The sequence below is a fragment of the Podarcis bocagei genome, assembly GCF_964188305.1.
Source record: "Podarcis bocagei genome assembly, chromosome: 14".
Classification (NCBI taxonomy): Eukaryota; Metazoa; Chordata; class Lepidosauria; order Squamata; family Lacertidae; genus Podarcis; species Podarcis bocagei.
In genome coordinates, this window is record NC_138139.1 from 3,231,759 (window position 1) to 3,254,473 (window position 22,715).

Genomic DNA, 22,715 nt, shown 5'->3' on the forward strand with positions numbered 1-22,715 from the left:
CAGTTTATGTGATGATGGCAGCAATACCCTGGTCCAAAACCGAGGCTTTGTACCTACAAGTACTCCGTGTTAACTTGTTGTCTGGATGTGACAATCAGAAAGGGCATATTCTCCATGTTGGAGAAGAGCTCTGTTCCATTAGAAAGGAATGGGAGATCAAGCAGGCATCAATTGTGTGGTGCTTCTCCCAGCAACTAAAAATGCACCTGCTTATCTGGGCATTTCCTGACCATTAATACCAGCTCCGGTAAGAATACAGGACCGGCACTCTGCGCTTTCCACCAGAGCTCTTGTCTCAGGTGCCACAAATGAAGCAGACTCTGGTTCTTTTGTTTGCTTAGCATTATGGTTAACCTTATTTTAAAGGTCTGACAGCCTATATTTCCACCCCTTACTTTGCTGCATATTTTGTGACTTTAAATCTCTCCTGTGGTTTTCTCATCAAAGAGCACTTGCCCCACACTTGGATCTTAGCATCCAGGAATTCTCCTTTCTATACCTTTTCCTCCTCATAAGCAAAACAACGAGCATTTGGAATTAACACTTGAAAAGAAAGAAGGCTATCCAGCAGTCCCTAGAATGCTTTGGCATTTGCTCTTGTGTTCTCCATTCTGTTTCTTCTGGAGAGTTCCCAAGTGTCCCGCGGGTGGCGCTGTGGGTAAAACCTCAGTGCCTAGGACTTGCCAATTGCATGGTCGGCGGTTCGAATCCCCGCGGCGGGGTAAGCTCCCGTCTTTCGGTCCCAGCTCCTGCCCACCTAGCAGTTCGAAAGCACCCCTAAGTGCGAGTAGATAAATAGGTACCGCTTTATAGCGAGAAGGTAAACAGCATTTCCGTGTGCTGCGCTGGTGCCGGCTCACCAGAGCAGCTTCGTCACGCTGGCCACGTGACCCGGAAGTGTCTCCGGACAGCGCTGGCCCCCGGCCTCTTAAGTGAGATGGGCGCACAACCCTAGAGTTGGACACGACTGGCCCGTATGGGCAGGGGTACCTTTACCTTTACTCTCCATTCTGTTTCTTCTGGAGAGTTCCCAAGTGTCCCATTTTCAATGCATAGTGAAAGCTTTCTCAATTAGTGGTGGGAGGTGGGGCACTTGCTAGTTCCCCCATGGGCACCCTGGCAGCACACACACTCGCAGTCATTATCTGTAGAAATTCAAGGCAAAATCATAGAATTGTAGGGTTGGAAGGGATCCCCAAGGGTCATCCAGTCCAACCCCCTCCAATGCCAGAATCACAGCTAAAGAATCTAAGATAGATGGCCGTCTGACCACTGCTTAAAAACCTCCAATAAAGAGACCACCAGCTTCCAAGCGAGTCCGTTCCACTCTTACTGTCAGAAAGTTCTTTTTAATGTTTAGTCAGGATCTGCTTCCTTGTAATTTGAATCTATTAGTCCTCTCAGTATCCTCTTTTCCAGGATAAACATACCCAGCTCCTTCAACAGTTCCTAATAAGACATGACTTCCAGACCCTTGATCATCCTAAAGTTGCCCTCCCCTGCACACGTTCCAGTTTGTCAATATCCTTCTCAAATTGTGGTGCCCAGAATTGGACACAGGATTCCAGGTGTGGTCTGACCAAGGCAGAATAGAGTGGGACTATTACTTCCCTTGATCTGGACACTAGACTTCTCTTGATGCAGCCTTGGATAGCCTTAGCTCCCCCCCCCCCCCGCTGCATCACACTGTGGACTCATGTCAAGCTTCTGGTGCTGTACTAAAACCCCTAGATCTTTTTCGCATGTAAGGCTGTCAAGTCACATGGGAAACAATCCACCCTCCTTGCAGCCAAGGGGCTTGGCAGGATACAGACCACATCAGGGTGCATGAGCACATTAGAACAGACGGTGAGATTGTGGAGGAAGGATATTAGGCCTCCAATATTGAAAAGATTGCCTCCTTCCCTCAGACCCTCCCAGGAGTCTCTTGGCAATTCCACCTCCCTCAGAAATTCAAGAGGTGGGGGGATGACCCATGAGCAACTGAAGAGCTCAGTTCCTTAGAGCCTGGTGCTGGTAATGCCACGGTTGCAGTTTGATCCCTGTATAGGACAGCTGCATATTCCTGCATTGCAGTGGGTCCCCTCCAACTAGGGCTGTGGAATATCCAGTTTTCAACATCATGATACATCACCAGCTAAACATTGTGATATGCCTAAATACATGGAAGTATGTAGGGTGGGCATGAAGATCAGGTGGATGGGTGGGTGTGAAGGAGCAGCCATGGAGATCCGTGGGGTGTGTGGCTGTGTGTGGGCAGAGAGCAGTCAGCCTTGGCGATCCGGTGGGTGGGCAATCCCTAGCAGCTAAACATAACAGTTTGTTAAACCACTCTGGAAATTGTAGCTCTGGGAGGGGGATATTTAAGTAGAACTTGACATCGGAGAGGGAGGCCCCATCTGCACAATACATTTAATAATAATAATAATAATAATAATAATAATAATAATAATAATTTTTTTTTATTTATACCCCGCCCTCCCCAGCCAAGGCCGGGCTCAGAGCGGCTTACAAGCAATAATAAAAACAAGATGAGTGATTACAACTTAAAAACAAAAATAAAATACAACATTAAAATAATGGAACATTAAAATATTAAAATGAAGCCTCATTGCAGGAGAAGGAAAAGAAAAAAGAAAAAAGGGGGGGGGAGGGAATCAAATTGGCTCCAATCCAAAGGCCAGGCAGAACAACTCTGTCTTACAGGCCCTGCGGAAAGAAATCAGATCCTGCAGGGCCCTGGTCTCATGAGACAGAGTGTTCCACCAAGTTGGGGCCAGTGCTGAAAAGGCCCTGGCTCTGGTTGAAGCCAATCTAACTTCCTTAGGGCCTGGGACCACTAGGGTGTTGTTATTTATGGACCTTGAGGCTCTCCGTGGGGCATACCAGGCGAGGCGGTCCCGTAGGTACGAGGGTCCTAGGCCGTGAAGGGCTTTAAAGGTCAAAAGCAGCACCTTAAATCTGACCCTGTACTCCACCGGGAGCCAGTGCAGCTTGAAAAGCACTGGATGAATATGCTCCCATGGCAGAGACCCCATGAGGAGCCTCACTGCAGCATTCTGTACCCGCTGGAGTTTCTGGGACAGCTTCAAGGGCAGCCCCGTGTAGAGCGAATTACAGTAGTCAAGCCTGGAGATGACTGTCGCATGGATCACTGTGGCCAGGTCGGGGCGGGAAAGGTAAGGGACCAACTGCTTGATGCGGCGAAGGTGGAAAAATGTCGCCTTGGCTGTTGCTGTGACTTGCGCCTCCATGGAAAGGGAGGCGTCAAGGATTACACCCAAACTCTTAACGGAAGGCAATGGCACTAATTGGGCCCCCGCAAGAGAAGGGAGTTGGTCCTTTAAGCAGTATCATGCCACTGAAACAGTTGTGGCTTCTCCCAAAGAATCCTGGGAACTGTAGTTTGTTAAAGGTGCTGACTCCCCTACTCCCCTTCCCAGAGTCCCCCAGGGAACTCACCTTCCCCCAAAAGGAAAGCAGTGCCCAATCTGGCAACAACAGGATAAATGATGCAAGGAGGAGCTGCAGCCCAAAGCAGGAAGGGAGGTGGTCAGGGAACCCCTAGCTACTTTAAATGAATTTCATCTCCAGGGCCTGATGAGCTGCACCCAAGGGTGCTAAAGGAGCAAGCTTGTTTCTCCCTACTTCAGAGGGTAGAACTTGAACCAATTCAAATTACAAGAAAGAAGATTCCGACTAAACACCAGGAAAAACTTTCTGACAGTATGAGCTGTTTGGAATGGACTCCCTCAGGAGGCTGTGAACTCTGCTTCCTTGGAGCAAAGCTTGGGTGGCCCTCTGTCCTGGATGCTTCTGCTGAGATCCCTGCCTTGCAGGGGGCTGGACTCGATGACCCTCGGGTTCCTTCCAACTCTATTCTCCAATTCTATTATTCTATGGCTGTTAATCCACTCTCGGAATTGTAGCTCGGGGGTGTCTCCTAGCAACTCTCTGCCCCTCTAGCAAACTCTTTCTTGGCGGGGGAGCCAGGCCTGTTTAAAGCGGCCTCACAGCGCCTTCAGTGCCTGGTGGGACCCAGTGGAAGAGACCTTGCCTTCTCCAGGAGGCTGCAAAAAGAGGGACAAATCGCGAAGCAAAGCTTCTCTCCAGGAACCTTCCCTCGTCGCCTGCAAAGTGCAGCCTGCCCCCCCCCCGCCCGCCCCACAGGGGTCTCCGCCTCGGAGCCCCGCCTCCCCCTACCTGCTGCCAGGGGTCGCGAGAGGGCCGCCATCTTTGAACCTGGCACGCCAGGCTGAGCAGCTGTAACGGAGAACCCGCTTCCATGAAGCCAGAGCGAAGGCGAGAGAGCGCTGGCAACGGCACAGCCGCAGGCTCAAAAAGGGAAGGGAAGCGGCCTTCGCCGGGGAGAGGGGCAGAAAGGAGCCGCCCCGCGGTCCTAGCGCGACCCCTTTTTCTAATGGCTTTAGCCAAATACTCCCGTTTGACTCAAAGGGTAGAAGGGAGACTTCTAGTCTAAGATGCTCTAAAGTCAGAGCTAAATCCAACATCCTTCCCCAGTTTGTGTCCAGCATTTGGTGTGTGTGTGTGTTTAATGAGAAGCATAAAGGATCAAACCCAGGGGTCAGCAACCTTTTTCAGCCTGGGGCCGGTCCACTGTCCCTCAGACCTTGTGGGGGCCAGACTTTATTTTGGGTGGGGAAATGAACGAATTCCTATGCCCCACAAATAACACGGAGATGCACTTTAAATAAAAGCACACATTCTACTCATGAAAAAACACGCAGATTCCCGACCATCCGTGGGCCGGATTTAGAAGGCGATTGGGCTGCATCCGGCCCCCGGGCCTTAGGTTGCCTGCCCATGATCAAACCTCCCTACAAGGTAGACTCTACCTGGCTCTGGCATCTGAGGCAGCACCACCAGCACCACTCAGCTGGGCTGGGTATTTTTTATGTGTATTTTATTTATTGTTTATGACTATGTTTGTTATGTTGTAGTTACGTGTGTTTTCCAGATGGGCAGGGTATAAATAATAAATAATAATAATTATTATTATTAATTAAATATATGTACTTTGGTGCTTTACCAAACAGAGAGTAAGCCTCTATCTGCAGATGCAGTCTACCTCTGAATACCAGATGCTTGGGACTAAAGACCCAGGATCACCTGTGGCCTTAATATTAAGCTGCAGAAGGATAGTCGTGTTAGTCTGTTGCTGCAAGTACACTAAGAGACCCTTGGGGCACCTTAAAGGCAAGATGCTTCCCACTGTACATGTTGCCCTCCTCAACTGTCATTAAGCCCCCAGACTATAATGCTGGGGGGGGGTGCCCCCAATTCCCTGGAGTAGATTTTCAGGACACGTTGAAGGCTGCAGAAAGTCGGGAGGGGCAGCAGAAACCGAGTGTCCGGCCATCATACACTAGATCAGTGGTTCTCAAACTATTTTCTCTGGGTCACACTTTCAGAATAAAAAATTGCTGATGTCACACTGAGGTTTTTTTAATTGATAAGACATAAGACAAAGCGAAAAGAAACAACTCCTAGCAGGAGAAATGATAAAGGCAAAGGCAAAGGACCCCTGACAGTTAAGTCCAGTTGTGAACAACATCTCGCTTTACTGGCTGAGGCAGCCAATGTTTGTCCACAGACAGTTTTTCTGGGTCATGTGGTCAGCATGACTAAGCTGCTTCTGGTGAACCAGAGCAGCACATGGAAACCTTCCCGCCGGAGCAGTACCTGTTGACGTGCTTTCAAACTGCTAGGTTGGCAGGAGCTGGGACCGAGCAACGGGAGCTCACCCCGTCGCAGGGATTCGAACCGCCAACCTTCTGATCGGCAAGTCCTAGGCTCTGTGGTTTAGACCACAGCACCACCCGCGTCCCCTGCCTTTTCTGTGGTGGCTCCCTATTTGTGGAATGCTCTCCCTAAGGAAGCCTGCCTGTTGCCAAGCGAAAATGTTTTTCTATAACTAGGCCTTCTGCTGATACCAAGAGCCCCAGCCAGCATGTCCAAGGGTCATACTGGAAGATGCAGTCCGTCACCATCTGGAGGGCACCCTGTCCCCGCTCCCCACCCCTGGGATGCATTAGCTCAGAATGTAGAGTTGGGAGGGATCCCCAGGGTCATCTAGTTCAACCCCCTGCAATGCGGAAATCCTGCCCAGAGCCATCCCTGGGGGGGCTAGAACCACCAACTGGTAGAATCCTATGCACACTTGACTGGGAGCAAGTCCTGCTTGAAATCAATGGAGCTTACTCCTGAGTAGGCATGCAAAGAGCAGTGTGGCTCATAGGGTTGTTTGTGGGGATAAAGTGGGGTTTATGTACACCACCTTGAGCTCCATGGAGGAAAGCGGTGTGTGTACGGTGTATCTATATAGAGAGAAACAGCTAAGTTTTAATTTTATTTCACAGCATAAAAATACAAAAGACAGAATAAGAACCAGAAATGAAACCCCCAACTGCCCCTTCCACGAACACATTTAAAAGGACTTAGAATGCTAAGAGGATTTATGTTGCCATCTGTTTCCCGTCCCTCGCAGATGCCACCTGGCACGCGGGATCGAGCGGAGAATCCTGCATTTCTGGGGCTGGACTACTTGTCCTCTGGGGTCCCTTTCCGAAGGCTTTAGGCTTCCAATGATCCAGACTTGTCTTGTCTTGTTGTTTTTAGACTGATCATTTTATTGTTTTATTCTCTTTTTAAACCGCGTAGCAATCAAGAGGCGTGCGGATTTACGAAACAAAGCGCGTCTCTGCGTGTCTCCCCGACGGCGCTGCCGCCTCGCCTCCAGGGAAGGAGGAGCTCAGCCTGGGCCGCCGCCTTCTCCTTCCCCGCACGCGGAACCTTCGGCGCTCGGCCGAGAGGCGGAACTTTCTTCGGCGGGCGGAGGGACGCGGCCGGGCCGGGCGGCGCAGCGGAGGCGGCGAAGAAGACGAGGACATGGCGGGCGGAAGGCTGGGCGCCTGCTTGGAGAGGCTGGGCGCCGCCGCGGCCCACCCCGAGCGCTTCCTCAGGTAAAGCGGCCTCCCTCCCGCCCTGGCGCGTGCTCACGTTACGGCCACTTTTGAACAAAGAAGAACGCGTGTCTTCAGCGTCCCGAAGCACGCGGGCGAGTGATCCCCGGCGAGAGTCGGCGCCACTGAGACCCTTGGAGCTGAGTTAGTTGGTTTCAGGGAAAAGGGACCTCCGAGGGGCATCTAGCCCAACCCCCGCCATGCTGTCCCCGGGCGCCGCAGGAAGGCTTCCTCTCCCTTGGTGTGGGGGGTTACAGGCATTATGTGGGGGTAATTCCAGGCGTGGGTCGTTGCTGGGCTACCATTCCCTCCATCCCAGATTGTTGGCACTGCTGTCTGGGGCAGGGGAGTCCAGCACCCACTTCATACCAGGGGCAGACTTGGATAATAGACAGACTTTGGTGCCCTCCCAAAAATATTTCTTATTTTCACAACAGAATCATAATTCATTTTGATACAGTTGTTTTAAAATGGATCTCAGTAGGTACCCATAAATATGGGTTTTATTATTATAATTACTATTGTTGTTGTTATTTTGCATCCCCTTGGCTCGGAGCCCTTTACATTGGAACCAACCACATCACCTTAAATCTGGCACTGTACACACACACGCGCACACACACACACAGTGTTATATGTGTATACAGAGAGAGGAGGAGGAGGAGAGAGAATGTTTTTAAGCATCAAACAGCAGTCCAGGTAACTTTGCTATGGATCTTGGAAGAATACCCTCAGTACTGTAGCCATGGGGGTTTCCACAGGTGGGGTGTCACCACTAGGAAGGCGGACAAGGGACAGTGCCTGTCAGATGGACCATTTAGAAGGGCTTCTTCAGCAGATCTCAAAGCACAGTGTGGTAGATATAGGGAGAAGTTCTCCTTTGAGTTTTGGGGACCCATGTCATTGAAGGCTTTCTGCATTAACCTCAAAACCTTGAGTATTGTTAGTGTATTAGCAAACTGCAGTTTGTTCCGAACTGATGTTGCATGGCCAACTTGCGTGCATTCTGTACCAGCAGTAATGGTGTATATAAGCATACCTAATTTTATTCCGCAGCTATTGCTCCTTATGAGGACATGGGTGCAGCTGCATGCACTCCAGCCTCCCACTCCCCTGCTGCTGCTCCCCTTCTGGCCACAGGAGTGGAGCTGGCTAGGGCTGGGGCCAGGTTTTCCCCCTCCCACCCCTGCAGCCGTGGGGACCTGGCTTAATAGACTACAATATAGTGTAAATTTGTGTGACTTGCTTTATTGTGATATTTTTTTGTGTGTGTGGTGGTCTGGAACTGAACCTGCAATATCGCTGAGATATGCCCGTATATTCACATACTTTTCCTGTTTCTGCGTCTTGATCTGACAAAGACCTAAACTTTATGACTTTTAAAATGCACGATGTCTTACAATTTGTTTTGACTCCAGCATTCAGGATGGACTTGCAGATGACTTCATCTCTCTAACAAAAACATTATACGATTTCCACAAAATGCTTGGAGCTGATGTTATTTCTGGAAGTCCTTTAAAGGAACTGGTGATAGAGAACTTTGATGAAGAGCAGATTTGGCAACAGCTAGAACTCCAGAATAATGCAGTTCTAGGCTACTTCAAGAGAGCTGTTGCTAGAGATGTGGAGGGAGAGGAGGATCTATGCCTTCTTCCAGCTTCAGACAAGGATGGTTCTGTCTCAGAAGACAATGAGGATCAGGCGGGTAATGAGGACCAGATGGAAGTAGAGGCAGATTTCAACAATGGTCATCTTGAAGAGGAAAGTGAGCTCGAAGGAAAGAGAAATTGGCTTGGGGCCATGGAAGACGATGCATTTAGTGATGATGATTCCAATATGGACTTTGACATTGATAAGTTGGAGCAGCAAACCCGAACATCAAAGAGCACTGTGAAAAAAACAGGAGAAAAGTCCATAGTGGATGACAGATTTTTCAAACTGGCTGAGATGGAGGCTTGTTTGGATGCAGTGGAGAAAAGACAAATCGGAGAGAAGGGTGATGATGATGATGATGATGAAGGAATAAATTACTTTGAGGACATTTTTTCTGAAGATGATGAGAGTGAGGATGAAGAGGAATTTGGAGATTCCAAAACGAAGGTAACTGCATAAAAAGGTGTAAAACATCATATGTTAAAAGCTAAACACTCAGAGGGTTTAGTAATGACTTCATAACGCAACTGTCTTTTTTATTAATAGCATTTTGTGGAAACAAATGCAGTTGAACATTACAAACAAAATCATAATAACAATACAAACAAAATCATAATAAATCAAGACAACATGCTCCATGTGTACAAGTAAGGGGTAAGAGCAGGGAAGTAGTGAGGGAACTGGTGGTTCAGATCAACCCATTGCTCAAACGTTCAAGTAATAGATCTGTATAAGGAGTCCATATATCAGAGAACTTCCCATCTTGTATTTTTGAAAAGTTACCTTCTCACATGCTGCCTGTAACTGTCGGTAAATAACAGAATAACTATTTGCATTGTGTTCATTAATTGGAAAAAGACTCACAATTTGCATTGACTGCCACTAAGAATGGACTAAATGGAGAACAGCAAAATGGCAGCTGCACTTTTCATTGATCTAGCTGGAGCAAAGGTGTATCTGAATCCCTGAGGCATCTGAAAGCAGAGTAGGAAGAAAAGCGATGCATGAGAACATGTTGAAGAATATTCTCAAAGTACTTTTTAACTTTAAATCACATGGGTCACTTTGGCCATATCCATGCTTGCAGGTCCTGAAAATAGAATTGATTGTTAATAAAGTATTTTAAGACTTTGGTTCATGCTTCTTCAGGAAAAAAATGTAAACTATCCAGTTTATTTAATAAGCCTAACTATTTAATATAGCCCCTTTACTCATTCATCTTGTTCAAATGTTACGTTGAAACTTCAGGAGCCTCTTTGTAACCTCTTGCTGGTTTCTCTCCTCTTCTTCCCAGCAGATCATCAAAAGTGCTCGTGATCTTAAATATCAGGACTACTTTGATCCTGTGGGTGATTATGAAGACTTCGCAAGTGAACACAAGGATAGTGACAGTGACCAGATTGAGGGAAAGGAAGAAGAGGAAGAAGGCGACATAGATGATGAGTATGTGGCTGATATTTTGAGGGCAGTGCTAAGTGGATAATAAAATGAAATGACCAGTGCATGTTTACTCAGATGTTAGTTTCTTTGTACTCAGTGTGGCTTTCTCTCTGGTAAGTGTGCATAGAATTGCATCCCAAAGTTTTTTGGGGAGCAGAGGTAATCTTCTGTGAGGTGATAAATATTGTGTTGTCAATACAATAGCACCTTTCCTATCTGGAGAGCTATACTGCTTGCAGAGTCATGTATGAATGGTAACAGGGTCATCAACATGGTGTCTGGAGACGTACTCATTAAGGCCTTCCCTGGTTCCCACATGGCTCTTCTTTCCTCACTCTGATCCCCAAATTAGGTTTGAAATAAGCCTTCTCTTGTAGCCAGCAGAATAGGCTTCTCTCTCTCTCTCTCTCTCTCTCTCTCTCTCTCTCTCTCTCTCTCTCGTGTGTGTGTAGAGTCCATGACAGGATTTCCAGTTTGCAGACGTGTCCAGAATGTTTTGTGAATGGATACTTTCCTCGGGGCACTTTTGTGTGGTGTCCCAGCAGGCTCATGTGTTTATGAATGAATCAAAAGCCTAATGAAAGTCCTTTAAAGGTCTCTTTTTCATGTAATGCTGTTTAACTACAGAGCTGAGGAAATGGTTGAAATCAAACAGAAAGGAGGGAATGAAAAAAGCAAAGATCCTTCTAAACGAGTGACGTTCAGCTTGCCAAATGACAGTGACACAGAAGAGGAGATAGATATGTTCCAGGCAAAGAGAAATAGTTCTGCTGAAACAAAGTCGTCCTTTGAGAAAAGACAGGAAAAGGTAAACTTTCTGTTGCATCCCACCAAACCAAATACGTTTATCTCATGCCATCTGAAACTAGCCTGTTTATAGCAAAAAAATAAGAACTTCAAGCATGAAAAAACAGAAAAGAGAATAAGGCAGCGTTTGGGATCCTAAGATCAGTTGACTTAAGGAGATTTCAAGAAGGAAAGTTTCATGTTTCCTCTTGCCTCTGGCAGACTCCATGCATCCTAAAAAGCTTTTTGTAGGATTGGGGCTCCTGGACATTGGGGGATGGGGTGCAGGAGACTGATGGGGAAAGGGGGTGGCATCACCCAAAATTGATCTTGGAGCCTAAGATAAGGAGGTTCACAGAATGGAAGTTTCTCTTCTTTTCCTCCTTCCAACAGCAGCCCCCACCCCTCAATTCAACATTTTTAGGAGGTTCCCTAGACTCTAGAGAGTCATTTTCAAGTGAGTGGGTGGGGGGAAGGTCACAGGTGGGAGAAGGGGATATCAACTGTCCTCCTGTGAATGTCCTTAAGTAAACATGTAAGATTGAAGCCATGGGAAACAAAGTGCCTTAAGAACTTTTTTTTTTTTTTTTTGCAGATGAGCGAAAAAATTAAATCGCTAGAAAAGGAACTGCTGATGGAGAAGCCTTGGCAGCTGAGAGGTGAAGTGACAGGACAAAAGCGGCCTGAGAACAGCCTTCTGGAGGAAATGGTTATTTTTGACCATGCAGTCAAAATGGGTAAACATTGCACTTCCTAGCAGCGCTTTCACTTAAATGTTCCTTATAGGGCAGGGCTCGCAGCAGCAGCAGGTGACCCCCTGCATGAAGAGCTGGGAACTATGCTGGGGGTGCTGATGAGCTTTGGGCCAGGAGAAGTCACTGATGTAGAGGCACTGGCAGTTCTTTGTGGCAGCTGTGCCACTTACTTCTGCAGTCATGCACATTCTGGTAACCTTTTATATAGCTGTAGCACGGGGGCACCAGCTCTTACAAACAGTGCTTCTGCATGAGCAAGAGTAGCGCCAGACCTTTGTCTTTTTCCTCTTCCTGGAATTTTTATAAGCCTCCAGGCTTATGTTTGATGTAGAGACACTGTAATTTTGTACCTTTAATAGCTGGAAATTATGAAATCAACCTTCTAAGGTGGGCACCCTCTTCCCAGACCCTCTGCTTTCCATCCATGGTTCTTAGCATGATGCAGACTTCCTAGAATCAGTCAGGCCATGGCTAAGGGGGACATTAATTGTGTATGTCTCCCAGTCTCAAGCAGAGACTGATCCCAGTCTGTCCCAGGAGCTCCTCTGCATTTGCAGCCAGGATCATCTCTGGTTACACTGCTGCCCTCAAACAGCTGTACCTGTGTGCACCCAGTTCATTATGACCTTTAGGTTTGGGTGCTGCTGCTGCTGAATTGATAATGGTTCCATGTCTTTTCAAGTGGCAGCTGGCAATAGAGAAAGGAGCCTGCTCTTAACCCATAAGATTATTTACAAATGCATTTCATTTAAACAAATCCTGAGTTTGCTGCTTTTGTATTCTCAGCTCCTGTGATCACAGAAGAAACAACTCTGGAGCTTGAAGAGATTATCAAGAGAAGGATAAAAGATCAGGTTAATAGATCTGTTTTCATGTCTTCATTGCTATTGGAGGGAGAATGGGAAAGGGAACTCAGCAGATTTTACATTTGCATTGAATATGTACATTGAAAAAGAACAAGAGCACAACTAATGTTGCTTAAGCTTTAAACAATGCCCTTTCTGTATCCCCCAATTCTTGAAGGGGTGATAAATGCTTGGGAGTTCCTTATTGTCTCCCTTACTATTGAATATCTGTATGAAGTCACTGTAGGTGATATCTCCTACAAAATGAAGAGTCTGCCATCTGCTTATTGTATTGTTATCAATTAGATTGAAGAGGCACCTCTTCAGTATATGATGAAAGCTACATAATGAAGGTTTCAGAGTCAGATCTGTGGGAAGGGAATTCTGCAGTTTAAGAGGTTGCCACAAAAAAAAGCCTTCTGTCACATAATGGGGTGCAGAGTCTTCACTAGTGTGGCTCCCATTTTATGAAATCTCCTCCCCAGGGAAGCCATCATTGCTTCAGGACTGCCATCAAAAACTTAAAACCTTTTTCTTTAAAGAGCCATCCATTTGTAAGATTTAGTATTCTGTGATGTGTCGATTTGCAACTGTTGAGTTCTTAAGCAGAATGCAATCTCATTGACTACCCTTCTCTATAACAAAAGACAGAATAGAAATGTTAAGGCAAATGAATGTGAATGGCTAAATTCCTTGTTACCTACAGAAAAGGCTGCTCATGGTTCTGTATTGTTTTTAATATAGCTGTGGTGGTGTGTTTTTTTTTTAAAAATCCCTTTGTTTTAGGCTTGGGACGATGTGGTTCGTAAAGAAAAACCGAAAGAAGGCCCCTATGAATATAAGAAGCGGTTGACTCTGGATCACGAGAAAAGCAAGCTGAGTCTTGCAGAAATTTATGAGCAAGAATATTTGAAACTTAATCAGGTGCCTTTTGAGGGAGGTTGTATTGGTTGTTAAGGGTGCTTGCGGGCCCAACTTTATCTGTGGCAGTGGGCAGATGTAGAAGTAATGAGCTTCCCTTGACATGGTTTGCATTTTGTGGCACTTGAGAGCTTCAGCCTTGTTTTCTCTGACCTGAAAGGAGCAGAAGCTTTTAGGACAGAAATGGGGAACATGATATCCTCCAGGTGTTGTGGGACATCAGTTCCCATCAGTCCCAGCTAGCGTGGCCAGGAGTCAGGGAAGATGAGGAGGAGAGTTGCTCTAGAGTGAATTTGCATGTGGCTTCCTTCTCAACTTCTCAACTCATAACTGCAACTCTACACTTCCAAGCCTTTCTAAATCAATTGTTTGTTTCTTTTATTTTTTAAAAAATGGGCTTTAGAAATTTTCTGTAATTCACATTCCATGGTAATCCCATTGTTGAAGGATCCTGCACCACAGTGCATCATTTAGGCCCTGCACGATGCTGCCAGGGAGCCATTTTGGTCCTGAGAAATAAGCAGAGGGAAAGGAAGTGCAAGTCATTTTGTGTTTTCTCCTTCCTCCCCTTCAATGCTGATTCCATTTGAAATAGTCTCTTGTTTCCTTTGCAGCTGAATTATGCAGATGAAACTTGTATTATCTGTTGTTCTGAAATATAAACCAGGACTTGAAAAACTCACCATTTGGCAATTAGGAATGTTTTGGGGGGAGATTTTTTTTTAACCTTGTGTATTTTGTGAAGTAAGCCCATAGCATCTGGGTTTAGTGAAGGGCGAGTGAGCCTATAAATTGGTAACTCTTAGGGACCCCAGAAAAGGGGGTGCATGTAAAAGTAAATAAATAAACTTCCCCTTTCCTGGCCTCTAAAAGGCCAAAGGTAGCATTTGCTTTCTTTTGAGTGAAAAATCTTGCTTGGAAGTTGCTCTTGTCTAATCCCACATTGCTCTTAATCCAGAAAAAAACGGAAGAGGAAGAAAAACCTGAGCATGCAGAAATACAGAAAATGATGGACTCGCTCTTCCTTAGACTTGATGCCCTTTCTAATTTCCACTTCACACCTAAGCCAGTAAGTATGGTAATGCAACTTTGTTTGCAGGATTGTGCATAGGAAACCATCTTCGTAGAAAAGGGTTGAAAACTGTTTTTCTGCGCTAGCTGGATGCTCCAGATATTTTCCCTTGTTATTACGTGTACATCCTATTTCCTGCAAGTATCTCAAGTGGCATACATGGTTCACTCTCTCCCTGTTTTGTCCTAATAACATAGTAACAGCAACAGAGAAGCTGTAACAAATAAAAAAAGATATTCCTGGCCATGCCTGTTTGTATTTCTGCTGCACATGTCCCTGTCTAAGTGGGTTGTCTTTTTGTCCAGGCTGGAATACAAGTTTGGCTCTTTAACCTCTGTAACAGAATGCTGACTCTGCCATCTTCACATCTAGTTTCCATAGGTTATGGCTTACCTATAACATCTCAAACTGCTTTACATACACCTGTTAGAAAACTTGCTAGAAAGCTGATTGCAACCCAGTCAATGTCTAAATTGCGGGTAAACCTCTTTGTATATGAGCAAGTCTTTGGTTGGTTAGTGTCCATTCCTTGAGATTTTCCAGGCTATATTCATGAATTAAAATAGACCACCAGAAAGCAAACTATTTGGAGTTAATTATTTTGGTTTTGTGTATAGTTACTTTTACAAAATTAAGACTTGGTGTTATGCCCTCTTCCTTCCTGGATGGTCGCTGTTAGAAATTACCCAGCCTATTAAGCAACATAGGTTAGGCTAAGAGCCAATGGCTAACCCAGTGAATTTCATGGCTGAGTGGGGATTTGAATCCAGGTCCCCAGGCCCTAGTCCAGTCTTCCAACCACTATACCATTATGAAGTCTAGGGAGCCTTGTCAAATCCATATACCCCCATTGACCTAAGTGGAACTGAATCACTTCTTAACTCTGGGATATGGAGCCTCTTGCCCTGCAAATGTTTTTTGACTCACTCATCCTCCAACAACATGGCCAATGCTCAGGGATGTTGGGAATTGTAGTCCACCAACAAAGCCACAACTTCCCCCTCCCTGGATTAATGGAGTTCAAGACCAGGCTTTTAGGGTTACGGTTTGTCTACTCCCAGGTATGTGAGTGTAAGATTGCAGTAGAAGTCATTTAACACTGTTATCTAACATGCATAGCTTTTTCTATTTCCCTTAGCCTGTCCCAGAGGTTAAAATTGTATCCAATCTCCCAGCAATAACCATGGAAGAAGTTGCACCAGTGAGTGTTAGTGATGCTGCCCTCCTTGCACCGGAAGAGATCAAGGTAAGGCACTAATTCACAGCTCCCAGTAGCTTTCCACTTGGCCCATCATTTGCTGGGCAGCAAAGTACACTCCATTCCTGGGAACCCAGTTTCATTCCAGGGTCTCTGAAATCGGAGGAAACAAATGCAGTTTGATTTGGCTTGGTTTATGTAGGTTTTTCTCAAAATCTGGTGCTTTCCCCCTCTTGTGCTCTTTCAATAGAATCTTAATGTTTATTATTAATATTAGACACTTGTGACCTGTTTTTTTCACCTTACCTGAGTGTCCAAAGCAGCTGATAAAAAGCTAACTTACACATTTTTATCAAATGCAATGAACATAATCACAACAGTGGAGCCAGAGCAGGAACATAATAAAACAAATGCACCCACACCTCAAGTCCCTCTGGAAGACAAGGGCAATCTTGTTTTTAAGCATTTTCATGGTAGCTGTAGGCAACAAATTGTGCACAGGTGAGAAGGAACTGCTTCTGTTGGCCACTTGCATGAGGCTAGCTGCCTAGTTCCCCCTTTTGTCCCGTTCCTGTAGTGTTGTGCCTGGCTGTGGTGGAGCTGGTGCCAACTTGGCTGCTGGTGACTTAACCATTTCCACCCAGGCATTAGTCCACTGAATAAAGTGAGACTGACTTCTGGGTAAACTGCCTGCAGTTTCATTCTGTCCATCAGCAGGCTAGTAAATGTTGTGGGCTTATTTACAAGGCTGGAGAAAGGGTAAAGAGTTAGGAGGGAGGGGCCAGGGAAACATACTGGGGACAGAGTACCAAAATTTGACTGCAGTGGTGCAAAAAGCCCTGGTGTGTACTCAGCCCCCTAATACTCATAGGCAGAAAGAGTGAGCTGCTGAGGACCTAAGACAGGGGCTGGGGGGGAGTTGCAGGCCAGAGAATTGTGGAGTGGGGTGCCAGCTTGGGGAAAGCTGCAGCCAGATAGCTGGTACTTGGATTTTGTATATTTGTGTGAAAGACAGTTTTCTATGTTGCTTTTGGATCCCACTCTCAGTCTGTTCTTATTTTTAGGAGAAGAACAAAGGTGGGGATGTGAAAACAAATGCTGAAAAAAACCCCACTGACAAAAAAAGGGAACGGAGGAAAAAGAAGCTTGTTAAACGCCTGAAGCAGAAGGAGAGGGAGAAGCGGCAGAAACTCCTGGAGAAGAATTTGGTGCCAGGGGCTAGACTGAGCAAAAAGGCTTCGGCTGAGAAACTGAAGAAGCTAACCAAGGAAGGTAGAACCTCCTTGCTCAAGGTAAGGTTACTAAAGAAACAACTGGAAAAATCAATCTATTCTTCTATCTATAGAATCAGACTTTAGTCCAAGGCCTTTGTGTTTTCTGCTCCTGAACTTGGGGTGTGTGTGTGTGTGTGTGTGTTTGCCTAGGCTATTCTGGTTCCCTTCAGATGTTTTGGACTTCAGGCATACAAAACGTCTGCAGGGAACTGGGGTGGGGGAGCAAAGGCTGATGTACTACAACTTGCTTATTAGGCATATTTGGTTTGCAGGATCAAGTTTGTTGTTTATTGTTTGTTTTTGCTAGAAATGCTGAGATCCACCCAGCGGAGCCAGGTGTAAAATAGTGCTTGAGGATGGGGTAGGGGTGGAATAGTTAAGAAACAGAGTGCCTCTGAGCACGTGCTTAGCCCAGGTCGGGTATTTGTTTTCAGTACCAAAACTGAGCTGACAATCCGGTCACACAAAAATCCACCCTTGATTCTCTATACATATATACACACACACACAACTCAGCAGCCTTTTTTTTTTTTAATTAAAAAAATCCTGAAAAGCAGCATCATGGGCAAACTGGAGGTCGGGTAATGAGGCTCGGGGGGGGGGGGAGCGTTTCAGTGCTGAGGTGATGAAAAGTGTTGGAGCAGGACCCGGGCAGGCAGGCAAGCCGATGCCAGAGAAGGCAGGTCCTTCACTCATCTGGGGGCTGCTGTGTTTCTGTTACAAGCATAATAGTATTCTGAATAGGATATCTGAGATGGATTTCTGATCATTCTCTGCACCTTCAGCCCAGTGGAACCGCAAAACAACTTGGGCATTGTTTAAATGAAGTATATTACGGCAAACAAACCTACCTTCTGCTATGCTTTGTTGGTGAAACATAAGACCCTTTTTAAAGGATAGAGTGATTATGGTGGAGTAACTTGAAGGAATAATGTTTAAAATTCCACTGGGGCTCCCATTGCTCTGAGTCCTCGATTATAAAGGGATGCTTTCCTAGTGCTGCATGCTTATCTCTCATTAACATGCATTAAGCATGAGAGTGTAGATAACGCCAAGCCTCCCTTCCGCTTTCTGGATTTATTATGCTGCCAGAAAAAGGGTATTGCATAACATAACAGCTGCTGTTTGCCATTTAGTTATCAATCGGAATACAAATAGGGTCTTTCTCATGCATTCTGCTGGAACAATTAATTGGCTGAAACTGTGGGGCATTATTTTACTTTACATGTGCATGTTTCCATTTGTTCTGAAATAAATGTTGCTCTGCTCCAGGATGATGGCAAAGACAAGGCTTTGAAGTCCTCCCAAGCCTTCTTTTCTCAGCTGCAAGATCAAGTAAAAATGCAAATTAAGGATGCAAAGAAAATCCAGAAGAAACCTAAGAAACGAGAACTCTCTGCCCAGAAGCTGAAACTGTAATATATTATGCATGTTGTATTTTATATAAATTAAAAACCAGGGTTCTGTTTTTATATTTTAAGCCTGTTTTTATTCTCTGCTTTGCATAAAGCTGTTTAAAAGGACAAGTTACATTGAAAATAACTCTTCCATTACTCAAAGCAAACCCACTTAAAAGAGGCCATTGGGCATGGGTTACACAGGCACGCTGGTAATTATCAAACGGCGGGCTCCACTGTCACACAGACACTTTCAGGTACAGTCATACCTCATGTTATGTTTGCTTCATGTTACGTTGTTTCAGGTTATGTCCTGAAGCAACCCGGAAGTACCGGAAAGGGCTACTTACGGGTTTCGCCACCCGCCCATGCACACAAGCACTAAATCGCACTTCGCGCATGTGCACAAGCGCCAAATCGCACTGCACACCTGTGCAGATACGGCGCCTCGGGTTGCGCTATTTTCATGTTGTGAATGGGCCTCCAGAATGGATCCTGTTCGCAACCAGAGGTACCACTGTAATCAGTATTTTGGCTCATGTACACAGAGACGCATCTTTTACCTTTTTTAATGCCCACTATTTTTTAAGGGGACACTAACTGTTGACATGCAATTCCAAATTGTAGTTTCACATTACACAAACAAGCATTTGGGTACTTTAAATACTCCCTCAATTTATAACAAATCATAGTTTGCCATTATAGTCAGATATGTAAGCTATAGTTTGCACTTTCCTTCCATTCTGGAATTGTAAACACATGGAGGAGGGCCAAACCCCTGACATCATTTGCCCTTCTGACTCTACTGCCAAAATTTTCATGTAGGCAGGAATGTTGAGTAAAGCCCCTACCCACACTTGGCTGCAGATGCTCTACGTATGTGGTCAGGAATCTTGCACAGTCAAGTGCTTTTTTCCCACGGCTTCTGGTTGACACACCACAGAGCAGGGCCAGCAGGGTTGTACTATCTCCTGCTTCCATGTGTTGGCTTCATGGACAAGGCATGAAAGACAAATGAGCAACTTCGCCTACCAGAGAAGCTGATCGACTATGCCGAGAAGGCAAAGCCGAGATGGAAAACTTGGAAACCAAGAGAATAAAAACTTTATAAAAGAATGGGGGAAATTCATAAGTTACCTTGGAGACCACTGTAAGCAGATGGAAACGAGCAAGATTTTGATTCACGTGTAGTGTATAAATTACTATGGACAATATGATTTGATATAAAAATTGGAGTATAGATGAATATGCAGTTGTAGATGTTTGAAATGAGACCCCACGGAGGGGATGGGGGAAGTCCTGAGATTCAGAGAATCTCTTTATATAGATATGCTTTTATTAATTTGTGTTTATTTGTATTTTGTATTTCTAAAACCAATAAAAATGATTTCTAAAAAAGGGGGGGGGAAAGAAAGACAAATGAGCAACTTCAGATGAGGGCAGTGAAGATGGCCAGGAGCCTGGAAAACAGACACTATGAAGGAACTGAGACGAGCAGGGAAATGAGACATGAAACATCTTTTCAGTTACTCAGGGCTGCCACATAAAAGAGGGCTGCTGCTTCTTTGGCGATCAGTCGTTGCCGAGTATGATTGTTTTCCATAAACACGGTTTTAACAATGAGTCCGTAAGTGACTGTGGAGGCCAATTCTGGACCCACATCTCTTTCCACAGTGGGGACATTGGTTTGCAGGCAGGAGTTGATCACGATGTGGATTTGCCAAGCGTGTCTTCCTCTTAGCGCGTTTCTCCCTTGCGTCCTGAGTTTGAGTGTCTTCAAAGTCCATGACACCTTTGGTAAAGGCTGTTCTCCAACTGAAGCACTCGCAGGCCAGTGTTTCCCAGTTGTCAGTGTTCATACTACATTTTTAAAGATTTGCCTTGAGACAGTATTTAAACCTCTTTTGTTGATCACCAGCATTACGCTTCCCATTTTTAAGTTTGGAATAGAGTAGCTGCTTTGGAAGATGATCATCAGGCACAACATGACCAGTCCAATGAAGTTGATGGTGAAAAATCATTGCTTCAACACTGGTGATCTTTGCTTCTTCCAGTACACTGGTATTAGTTCCCCTGTCTTCCCAAGTAATGTGTAAATTTTTTCGGAGACACCGTTGATGGAATCTTTTAGTTGGATATGGCATTGATAAGTGGTCCATGTTTCACAAGCAAGAGTTCTCATCGCAAAGTATTGGAAGACACAAGACCTACCCACTTTGGAAGAATGGCAGATGAAAGTGATGGACTACATGACACTGGCTGAGATGGCCGGCAGAATCCGTGATCGGGGGAAGGAGACGGCGGAAGAAGATTGGAAGAAATTTAAAATTTATCTTAAGGACTATTATAAACTTGATGAATCTTAAAATGTCGAGGCTTTGAGAACGAAAGGGTTACAGCGATATAAGATTAGATTCAATAGATTTGTAAACAAGCATTTTGGTTTCCCTGTGAATGTCCCAGTCCTCAAACACTGCACTTCAATCAGGAGAAAGCCGCACTCGCAGAGCTCAGGCGATGCTGGATTTCGGCATCAATTTCGGCCCTTGTGGAAAGATAACTGCCCAGGTAGGAAAAGTGATCAACATTTTCCAACGTTGCACCATTGAGTTGGATTTGTGGAGCTGCAGAGGTGTTATTTTGTACTTGTTGGGGCAGCACTTTGGTTTTTTGGATGTTGAGTGATAGGCCAAGCTGTTCATAAGCTTCTGGGAAGATATTTAGGATGGTTTGGAGGTCATCCTCTGAGCGTGCGCACACTACGTTGTCATCAGCATACTGAAGCTCTATGACAGACGTTACGGTAACCTTGCTCCTTGCTTTCAGCCTGCGCAGATTGAAGAGTTTTCCATCTGTTCAATACATGATTTCTACTCTGGTGGGGAGTTTCCCTTTGAAAAAGTGTAGGATCATGGCAATGAAAATAATAAATAGAGTTGGGGCAATAACACAACCCTGTTTAACTCCTGATCCCACTGTGAATGGTTCATTTTGAGAGCCATTGTTATCTGTGATTGTTGCTGTCATATTATCATGGAGGAGCTGAATGATTATAAATTTATCTAGGCAGCCAATTTTCAGAAGGACAGTGCACAGGGCATTATGATTTAGTCAGGTCAATAAACACCATATACAGGGGTTGGTTTTGCTCTCTGCATTTTTCTTGAAGCTGTCGAGTGGTGAAAATCATGTCCACTATCCCCCTAGAAGGCTGAAAACCATTTTGGGATTCAGGAAGGGTCACCTCTGATATTGTTAAGAGACAGTTGGCTAAGATCCTTGCAATAATTTTGCCAGCCGCAGCTAATAGAGAGATGCCTTGATAGTTTCCGCAATCAGTTCTGTCACCTTTTTAAAAGAGATTGATAATTTTGGCATCCCTAAAGTCTGCTGGGATTTCTTCTCCCTGATTTTTTTTGATGAGCTTATGAAGTTGTTTCAATTCAATTCCACCCACTTTGAAGATTTTGGCAGGTATCCCATGGCTTTGTTGTTTTTCATTTGGCTAATAGCTGTACACAACTCTCCCAGATTTGGAGATACTGCAAACTGATCTCTAACTTGGTTTTGTGGAATTTGTGAGAGGACCTTAGCAGCTACGGGGGAGTTGCGGTTATGGAGATGTTGGTAATGCTCTTTCCAGCACAGTGCAATAGCTTCTTTATCTTTTAGAAGTGTGGTACCGTCTGCTGAGCATAGGGGGCATACGTCATGATTTATTGGCCCATAGATGGTCTTTGTGGCTTTAAAGAAACTCTGTACATCATGAGTGTCGGCTAAGTTCTGGATCTCTTGAGCTTTTTTCATCCACCAGGACTACTCATGCCATCGGACAGCGTGGACCGATCTACACACACGAAACAAATTCACGCACAGGCATCATAGAAAAGGGCAGCAATACATTTGCTGCTGCCCCAGAGAGAAGGGCCAGATCTAATTGGCTTGACATACAGGAGATAAATTTACCTAGTGGGGTGGTGGGCTCTCCCTTGCTTGCTAGTCTTGAGGCAGAGGCTGGACAACCATCTTTCAGGGATGCTAAACTTGGGACTTCCTGCACAGAGGAACAGACTAGATGTCACTCCACCCCCCTTTCAGTGCTGGGACACCATGAATCACTTTCTTTAACTTTTTAAAAAGTAGTAGGCTGGTCTATGTTTTGCAATCTTAAGGGAAGTCTGGCACAGTTGGCTTTTTGGATATTGGGCATTGATTACTATATTCATTTCATCAGAGCCTCAGTCAGAGATGTCAGCAGATCCCTTTCCTAATGCTATAGCTGTGCTTTACATGCTTTTTGTTGATTTCTCTGCCTGCCTTCATAGTATCCATATGCCCTTTTGTAGTCCTGCATATATAATATGTAATCCTTTTGATTTTTGGCCTAGCTG

General features: G+C 45.3%; 2 protein-coding genes across 4 annotated transcripts in view; one reads left to right on the plus strand and one right to left on the minus strand.

Annotated features, from left to right (window-relative positions):
* Positions 1-4,349, minus strand: part of MCEE (methylmalonyl-CoA epimerase) — an 8,820-nt gene extending 4,471 nt beyond the window's left edge. Inside the window, exon 1 of one of the 2 annotated variants that reach the window (XM_081170714.1) lies at positions 4,204-4,349. In XM_081170714.1, the coding sequence (XP_081026840.1) occupies positions 4,204-4,234 (31 nt within the window). In that variant the 5' untranslated portion in view covers positions 4,235-4,349. Of the gene's footprint in view, positions 1-996; positions 1,153-4,203 lie in introns of those variants that run through there. The other variant, XM_081170715.1, reaches the window with a different exon arrangement.
* Positions 4,350-6,826: 2,477 nt separating this feature from the next.
* On the plus strand, positions 6,827-18,407 carry MPHOSPH10 (M-phase phosphoprotein 10). Of its 2 annotated transcripts, none has more exons than XM_081170978.1 (11): positions 6,827-6,983; positions 8,402-9,083; positions 9,931-10,079; positions 10,704-10,884; positions 11,458-11,599; positions 12,404-12,471; positions 13,249-13,386; positions 14,342-14,452; positions 15,594-15,701; positions 16,718-16,945; positions 18,200-18,407. In XM_081170978.1, the coding sequence occupies exons 1-11, from the start codon at positions 6,910-6,912 to the stop codon at positions 18,344-18,346; spliced, it is 2,028 nt and encodes a 675-aa protein (XP_081027104.1). In that variant the 5' UTR covers positions 6,827-6,909; the 3' UTR covers positions 18,347-18,407. The 2 variants fall into 2 exon arrangements, with proteins under 2 accessions (XP_081027104.1, XP_081027105.1); XM_081170979.1 differs by having other exon boundaries at positions 9,934-10,079.
* Positions 18,408-22,715: the final 4,308 nt, after the last annotated feature.

Bases quoted from the DNA above. Each gene is read 5' to 3' on its own strand.
- MPHOSPH10 (XM_081170978.1), top strand. From the start codon at position 6,910: ATGGCGGGCGGAAGGCTGGGCGCCTGCTTGGAGAGGCTGGGCGCCGCC. The intron at 11,600-12,403 runs GTAAACATTGCA...TTGTATTCTCAG, and splicing joins TGACCATGCAGTCAAAATGG to CTCCTGTGATCACAGAAGAA. The intron at 14,453-15,593 runs GTAAGTATGGTA...TATTTCCCTTAG, and splicing joins TCCACTTCACACCTAAGCCA to CCTGTCCCAGAGGTTAAAAT.